Genomic DNA, 9,106 nt, shown 5'->3' on the forward strand with positions numbered 1-9,106 from the left:
TCAGCAAAGATCACTCGTTATCTTTATTAACCTACAAATACAGAAATGATCATAACTCGGTAGGTACATACGTGCGAGTTCTTAAGAAAACCTTCCTGGAAACCTCAACGGTCGAAACGCTACAAGGAAAAAGCAACCAAACAAACAAATCAAGGGACACATACAAACTACGAAAATGTGTGCATTTTACATTATAGTAATGTTACGGTCCATATTGGGAATCAATCCTACTATTGATTTTGCTTTGCTTAAGGGCAGGAGCACAAAGGCATGATTTTTGTATTCGTGTAAGACTATAATACTAGTTTTCAAAGAGAAGCAACTCTGTAACCGGTCCGTTACACAAAACGAAATGAAATGAAAGGAACAGTTATAGTGAGAAGAGCAGCCTTTGAAGTGGGAGAGCAATGATTCACTCTACAAGAGGCATGGCGCTACTGAGTGACATACCAGCCAACCCGGCGTAAATGACAAGTGTGAAAAATGAATCATACCGTGCAAAACAGGTAACAATACATAAGGCCAATCAAGGTAAAGTAAAAAGTAAGTAAGTAAAATCCTTTATGGAAGAGGCCAGCTTATGTCTGTTAGCTCATACCCGCTACTCGTAAATCAACTTGATTATATCGTATTTCGAAAAACTAATCATGTAAACGGATAAATTGTAAAGAAAAATGCCAAACTAAAAACCAAACTAAATGCCAAACTAAAAACCAGTTCTGTCTAGTTAAGCGGTATGTTATTAGCTTCAAGGTAATCCTTGAGCCAGTTCCCGACATCCTCTTCATTTTCTTTGCGCCACTGAATGTTTGCCATGACTCGCTCTTCAGCCTGTTGTTGAGCCCGCGATCCTGAACCAGCAGGGTTCTTTTCGTTGAACTCTCTCAACTAAACCAGAACAAGAATAAATAAATAAATAAATAAAGAAATAAAGAAATAAATAATTGTATGTACAGTGCAGTGAAAAGTCAACCTTTCCCATTGGCTAATCTCAGATTTAACATCAGCATATATGGCTATAACAACAACAACAACATCCTCTTTATTACCCTTTGTTCATTAATTAATACAGAAATATAAAAAATATTGCTAAGAATTAGGGTTCTGGCAACCCGAAATAACCCCTAGGTTAAAAATGCCGGGTTGCCAGTTTACAAATTGGCAAGTTTTGGCCTGACACACACACGTGCACACGGTCACACATACAAAATATAATATATACCAGAACGTAAAGAAGAAAAGAAGCTGAAATTACACGCGTGATCTATTACGTTAAATAAAAAAATATAATTAAACTGAACAATGAAGAATATCAGATAAATAATGGTAAGGCGTTGCAAACCTGGACATATACTGGAAGTGAGGTTCTCATTCTAAGCTGCGATCGAGGGAGAGGATAAATTTTGCCTCTGATTTTATGGAGTCTGCAGATTTGGCTTCCTGGCTTTAGTGTTATCTCTTAACAAGTTTTTCTACTACAAATTACTACCATACCATAACCAACGACTTGCCTTCGTCTCGACTCGTAACTCAAGCGATAGATTAACGGTGATCTAGACCTAGGTCGTGGACTCGATATACCACTGCGCTTTCTTCATGATGTCAATGTTATATTTGAGCATTGGGCGGAGAAATCTTGGACATATACTAGACGTGAGGTTCTCATTCTAAACTGCGATCGAGGGAGAGGATAAATTTTGCCTCTGATTTTATGGAGTCTGCAGATTTGGTGCGGCTATTAATTGATGTATCTCCAGTCCCTTGTGAATAATGAGAATAAGATTGGATCGTTCATACATGACGATGAATCCGGCTCATACAGTTCGAATGAAGTTCTGACAAATGAAGTCCTTTACGGAACTTTTACGAATTGTCCACGTCAAAATGCCGACAAGAAATTTAGTACAAATAAAGGCTCCGGAAAGGACAGTTGTGTTACAATGATAAATCAGATCGCATCGAAAGTGTTGATGCACGGAATTTAGTGCCTTGTGCATTTAACCAATAGAACGCTGAGGTGCTGGAGGTGGTGAAGGTTCTGTTGTCGACAAAGCGTCCAAACAACATGGCAGACTGAAAAGTCACGATCTTTTCTTTGCAGATGAAACATTTTTAGTTGTTGTGAACAGGACTCCGGTGAAAAAAGTGAAAATAACCGGGAGTGAACGCCGCGACAGAGACAGAATTGTTTCTATTAAAGCACTCCTCCGCCTAGGCGACTTTCGGGGTCTACAAAATGATTGGTTGACCCACTGTGTACCATGGTATTGTACGTAAGTCATTAAATGTCTTTATCAGCCTAATTGCAGTTGTTTTAAGTCTATTAAATTTTCCACTGTATCATTTTTTCAGAATTTTTTTTAATATCAAGACAACATTAGAAGTTAATTTTACTTACATCTTGGAGTTCGAATTCTGAGGCAAATCCTCTAGTCACCCCCAGAATTACATTTCTGATGGCGAAAAATCCTCCACCAAACCTGACGATGAAATGATAATACAATCAGGTACATTGTATTTAACAAATAAAGAAGCCTCGACTGTGCTCTGTTCTGTTGTAAAGCACGCAGGGAGCGGTAGAGCACGAAAGAAGTGTAGGGGAAAACACGAGACGAAGTCGAGTGTTTTCCCCCACTTCTTGAGTGCTTTACCGCTTCCTAAGTGCTTTACAACAGAACAGAGCGCAGTCGAGGCTTCTTTATTTGTTTTATGATAAAGAATCCTATAATTTCCCCGCGCATTCGGCTGAATTTTCAAACCAAACTTTATTTTCCAAACGAGTAAACGTAGCGTCAGCCGTGCTCTGTTCTCTGATAAAGCACGCTAAAATAAGCCAATCACAATCCTTGTTAGAATTGTTCAAATGATTTGATTGGCTAACGAAACGACAGCTGTCAATCACAAACTGGACTTCAGCTAAGCTTTCAGTTTCGAGTGGTTTCGAGCGGCTTTCGAGAGAAGAACGATGCCTTCAAAGTTCGCTTTTTAGTTAATTTTCAAATAAGAATCTAAAGGCAGGTAAAGGTTTGTAGTCCATAGGAATCCGGCCGTATTGTAGCTCATGAAACCGTGTACTTTTCCAATGGAAATTACGGAACAAGGAGCTCAAAGCTGGCAGATAAAAATGCGAAATGCTGAGTTGAATTTGAAAGGAGCTACTGTTATCTAAGCTTTCGGCTTGCAGCAAGATTGCCCGAACTAGCGTAAAAGTTAGACAGACTAAACTGCTCCCACTGGTTCTACTCCGACCACAGAGGAGAATATCTAGAGCAAGCTTTGAGCTGACCGCACGTCGGTTCACTTCGCTGAGAAGACCAGAGAACGAGCGAGCGTTACTACACTGCATGTAAGTGTTGTTTTAAGCGATTGAGCATTTTTACGAGAATAAAGCTTCTCATCATAAGCAGAGACAGCTAAATTGTTGTTTTCTGTCGTTGTTTTACTTCTTAAGTAAAATTTCCGCCTTCGTAACAAATATAATGTAATTCATCGAAGTACTGGTTAGTTTGAGAATTTGTTTATTTCGCTACGTGTTTTGTCGGCGGGAATCCAGCAAAACTTGTCATTTTAGTACAGTTTTCACATTACTGTTGCTAACAATAGTCTCCGTGAGCCATATTTACTGTAGACATAGAGCTCGTTTCCATTGCGTTTGTCTGCATCACAGGGAATGTTTAATTTGGGCCAAATTTGTCAAAATTCCGAAGCAAAAATTTGAAAGCCAGCTTACTGTCATCAACCCGTGCTCTGTTCTCTGACAAAGCACACTGTTTCAGCCAATCAGAGCGCGCGTTATGTGGAAACTTTATTATAAATCATTGTAGATAACATAATCAAGATGCCACTTGGAAATATTTCAAGGGTCCCGTCCACAGTATTCCGGAGAAGTTTGAGAATGCAACAATTACCAGCCATTTTGGAATAATGTTTGAGGAAAACTGGGGCAGAGAAATCACATGATTATCGTGACCTCGTCGTTTTGAAATGCTCCGTTTTCAAGATGTTTTCTGTCACTAAAACGCAAAGCCGGCGTTTTCAAATTCCTCCGGTTTGAAGTGCGTTTTCGTGACGGATTAGTGTGGACTGTAGGCCTAACCGTAGAAATAAAGCTGCGTTTTGAAATTTCTCCGGCGTTTGTGGACGGGGTTAGGTTAGGTTAGTAGGGAGATGACAATGTTGACGATTGCTCATGACTCTCTGCCATTGATTCTTTTTTTGTACATCTTGCAATGACGTTTCTGCTAATCGCAAGCCTTAATCAGTTACGCAAGACTTGAATGAAGAAAAAGTTGCGACAAGTTTATGTTCGTGAAAGCAAAGAATGGTTCCACTAGGTGAATTTCAAATAAAAAAAGGGAGCGCGTGCTCAAGAGTGAAAATGTCAACGAGATGTTTATTTCTCCTTCCTTTAGCCTATGTTTCTATTTTACACTATTATACGCAATCGTTATTGTAAACAGAATTACATATTGACATATACTATAAAGTGATTTGAAAGACTTACTTCTCCCTGATGAAGTCCCAGTTAAGTTTGAGAAATTGCCAGGTTAACTGACGTCCGTAGGGGTTGTAGTTAGCCACGTTGGTCAATACTCTGGCAGTGTCTTGCGCCTTTATCTTTTCGGGGTCAATGGAATATTGCAGGTATCTATGACCAAAATTATTAACTTTAATTGACAAGCTCAATAGAATAATCGAGATTCAGTGCTTCAAATATCCATCATACTGATGGCTACTTTTCTCTATAATGTAGCATGTCACCACACAATCGTTCTGAAAAGAAATGGAATAATTAACAAAATTGAAGACAAAAAGCACTTTACTATGTGTTTTCGTATATCCACGGAAAGCAATTATTTAAAAATAGCATTAACTCATAAAAGTATATTTAAAATACTTGTATTGTAGCCAACTGCTTTTGAAGGATGAATATCACCAAAAAATAATGAAATCGATAAAACATGAATTTTGTGTGAACCAGATGTGATATGAAAAAGTTGAGACCAATCACCTTTTTTTTTCATTCTTGTATGTTCTACTTACTTTACACTATAGTTAAAGACATTGGCATTATCTTTTTCGTATCACATCTAGTTCGTGCAAAGTTCGTGTTGTATCGCCGGATTTTAATTCTTTTTTCATAGTTTCCATTGAGATATAGATTGCCTTAAGTAATGGATTATACCAAACTGAGCCCAGTTTTGTACCTGCTTAAGATCCAAGGCTCACTGGAACCAGATAAACCATACAATATCTTTCTCCGCTCACTAGCAATTGTAGTCTTCTGAAATTGTTCAAAAGCAAAATCCCATTCCTTTACACCACCATTTTTAATGCCGTAAAAGTACACCAAAGAACGGAAATTAGCTGGAACGCTGAAAGAATCGGAAATATATAAAATAAGTTAAAATCCATTCGGATTGTAAAATTTTACACTGAGTGTGTTTGGTTTTAATGCTACACATCTAGACGGTAAAACAACTAAACACGTGAATGATTAAGCAATAGTTTTTGACCACTCCGTCATCTCTCAGTTCTGTCCATCGCATCGACATGAAGTATCTGTGCAAACGACCCAGTACAAAAAAGAGGTTGGATGTTCGCAGATTAATATTTAACAAATACACTTGAAAGGACGGAACCAATAAACTTTGTCATTAAATCGCTTCGTGCAGCGAGACAGGAGAGTGAGCCACAAGATTTCAATATTGTTTCTTCTTTATCGGGAAAACTAAACTGCATTAAACAGGAAAACAAAATATTCTCTATAACGCTAGGCATCCTTAGCGTAGGACGAATTCTTAGGTAGCTCGAAGAAGTTAGCGGCAATGGTACTCTGTAAATTGGAGGGTAAATAAAGTTTATGACGATGAAAGTTTTGTTCTGACAAACAAGCAAACACTCGAAAGGTTAGCTTTACAAATTCAAAATGGCAGCTAATTTTCGTTTGACTGATCAAATGTTGCACTTTCCTTGTTATCAACTTAAATGAGCATGTTAGACCGCAGTTCAAATATGGTTTAACCCTGTTAAGAGCGGAAGGGAGGGGGTTGGGGGCGCAAAAAGTGCCCGCTGACTTTAAAAGTCAAACCATTTTCAATTTAAAATATTTGCAAAAGCTGTTAAACATGGAAACTTTACCTAACATTTTATGGCAAGAACTTGGGACACATCATTGTTCTTGGAAATTGATGTTTCCATGGTAATCATATTTTGACGGGCACGTGTTTCCGTTTGCAGTAAGTTTAGTTAGGGCAAGTTTTTTAGGACTTTTAAATGTTTTTTACTGCTTTGATTCCTTTTGAGCTCTTTTTTGGTGCCTTTTGTGGCTATCGTAGTTATCACGTAATGTGGCGTTATCGTCCCGTTTTGCTTTTACCAAAGGATAGTTACATTATTTAACGTATTACATGTACATAACCTCTATCTTCCCACCGTAGAAAATGAAAAAGCCTGGCCTGTGAAGGGTAAAATAATACTCAGAATGCTTTCCGGGTGTCTATGGTCTTTCTAGCTTAAGTTACCGCCGTCCTGAAAGTGATGAACGCCATATTGCCGCTCGGACTTACGCGTTCTTTTCGGGATCGTTCATCCAGTCTTTAAAATATTTTGATGCGTTTCTCAGGCACGAGGCTTCACCAGCACTGCACATTATACGGAGGACTAAACCTCTCTTGTATCTGCAAGATAAGTGAAATGTGTTAACTGAAGAAGACCTTAAGTGACTATTCTGAGCATTCTTCAATTTCTCGCACCTCCTGTTAACTCGAAACAAAAGTTGTATTCCTTGTAATTGGTTTACTCAAACACTTTCAGTTTACTTCCGATTTTTCGAGCTCTTCATAACTTTCCTTCATAAAGTCCTTGAAGTTCGAACCAATGCTTGGTTCTCGTAAAAACAATTGAGCCAGACCTATCTGCTTTTCTATTGACATATACGCAACTTGAAGCAAGGAAGCACTTTTGGACGCGTTGTATCCTATATTTTTAATACAGACGAAAGTCTTTGTGCAGACATTTAGCTTATGAACTGCACCGCAGCGCACTTAACATTTCTGACACTGCAGAGATGAGATTTTCGCGGCTGAAAAGAGGAAAGAACTTTTTAAAGGATCTGCATTTTCAGATACCGTATGGCAGTCTCGCCGGATCGCTCGATTTGTCGGCGATATTATGCAGCCGGAAAGTTTTTCTTTCTATATGTTCCGTTGCAGGGAGAAAAACCAATACATCTAAAAAACAAGCAAACGTTAATTTACTTTTCAAGATGGCCTCCAGTGTCTGTAAAACCAAGTTTGTGGTACAGGTTCTTGGCTTGGTGATAAAAATATTTCTACAAAATAAATAATAACCACACAATTGAAATCTTAAACACTCCGTCTTGGGCGAGGTAAAAACTATCGAACAAATCGAATAATTAATTGTTACAAGTTATTCAACTCCAAAAGTAGTATCTTCGCCTTCCTGGCAAGCTGTTTGATGTGTTTTCCGCTCTACTCCTAAATATCAACACATATCTGAGAACCAAGATCCACAGCTTTGTTAGTCAAGAAACGTATAAGTAACGTGTAAGTAACAAAAATCCAGTTATATTATATCATCATCATCATCATCATCGTCATCACCATCATCATCATCATCGTCATCATCGTCGTCGTCGTCATCATCATCATATTTATTCAATATATACTAAATAAAGAACTTGCTATTCACCTATTCACTCATTTATGTATTTACATTTAATAATTGTTCGCCGAAGGCGAATTGAACATTGGTGAAAAAAACCGAGACGAAGTCGAGGTAAATGTGGTGATTTCGTCTCAATACAGCGAACCACTCGGTTCAAAACGACCACATGTTTATTCGTTCGACATCTAAAAACCACATGCATGGTAGGTAGTCAGCAATGCATCCCGTAATAAGAAACAGCTACTGACGTAACAGTCATAGTGAACTTCCAGTACACATTACCTCCCTTTAAGTTATTACTAAAACCAACAAGTTAATCCATAAAGGAAGAAATAACAAAATTGAGGTGAATAACATAATTTCCTCTGATTTAAACTACAGGCAGGCGCTTGCTTTGTACGCACAGAGCACGAAGCAACTGAATGACCCGGAGAGGGACTAGATGGAGCTTCCTGTGTATCTGCTGTAGATTGACTAGGACTGAGATTCGGGTTATCCTATTTCGGTTGCACTGGCTGCTCGGTTAGGTGTGATTGCAGATCGTCCTCCCTTTGTCAGTTGATTCAGGTTCAACAATTTTGTTCCAAAATGTGTCTTGTAAGATGATAGCATTCCACTTATGGTTCTGGCTCATATTTCAGTAAAAGCTTGTTTCCACTTGTCTTCTTTAATAGCACTTTGTCACATCCTCCTAAATGGCTACTCTTGTGCTGTCTGCATATTCCTTTTGACAGAGCTGTTGCGTTTGACAGTAGCTGTTGCCAATATGTTTCCGTTGGGTGGTCTTTGGAGAATTCAACTCGAGGAAGTTTGTCGCGCAGTTTCCTCTCCATCAGTAGTTCTACGGGTGATCCTCAAGTGACAGTATGTGGGGTAACCCTGTACTGGAATAACTGCACTCTCCCTTCGCAATGTCTTAAGAATCGTTTCATTGCCACGTTCAATTTCTCCGTTTTTCTGCGGCAATAGGGTAAGCCCTTCTTGTGGCTTATCACCAGGCTCTAAGATTATTTCGGCGTGAATGGTGGTCCTCTGTCTCTGCGAACAGTTTCTGGTAACCCATATTTTTTTCCTTTTTTTTAGTTGCATGCCTGTAAACTAGCTAAGTTTAGTGCTTGTATAGCTAAGTGCATGACCACTATATATAAGATTTAATTTTTTTTAAATTTTACATTTACATGTGTTCTGAAAATGTCTTTCATACACTTTATCATGTGTCGCGCATTCGTCTTCTTCAGGAGAATGGCGTCAAACCAACGAGAATAACAATTGACCACCACCATTTGATTTCTCAGGAAGATCAACTGAGATTTCTTGCAAGAGCCCAGCGTACAGACTGCTTGACCTCGCGGGTTCTGGTTTCGCCCTTAGCCCTACAGGCTGGTAGGAATGGCACGCACATATCGCGTCCTCGACT

The 9,106-nt window shown here is 38.8% G+C and overlaps 1 protein-coding gene across 2 annotated transcripts in view; it reads right to left on the reverse strand.

The window, feature by feature from the left end:
- Positions 1-9,106, reverse strand: part of LOC110057245 (glutamyl aminopeptidase-like) — a 56,293-nt gene continuing 47,187 nt past the window's right edge. For both annotated transcript variants that reach the window (XM_089276112.1, XM_089276107.1), the window contains exons 16-21: positions 7,260-7,333; positions 6,570-6,680; positions 5,208-5,375; positions 4,505-4,648; positions 2,399-2,480; positions 1-888 (exon numbers count right to left, since the gene is read on the reverse strand). In XM_089276112.1, the coding sequence (XP_089132238.1) occupies positions 724-888; positions 2,399-2,480; positions 4,505-4,648; positions 5,208-5,375; positions 6,570-6,680; positions 7,260-7,333 (744 nt within the window). In that variant the 3' untranslated portion in view covers positions 1-723. The remainder of the gene's footprint in view (positions 889-2,398; positions 2,481-4,504; positions 4,649-5,207; positions 5,376-6,569; positions 6,681-7,259; positions 7,334-9,106) is intronic.

Source organism: Orbicella faveolata, unplaced genomic scaffold (genome assembly GCF_042242905.1).
Source record: "Orbicella faveolata isolate gen_17 unplaced genomic scaffold, um_ofav_v1 contig_1, whole genome shotgun sequence".
NCBI classification, from domain to species: Eukaryota; Metazoa; Cnidaria; class Anthozoa; order Scleractinia; family Merulinidae; genus Orbicella; species Orbicella faveolata.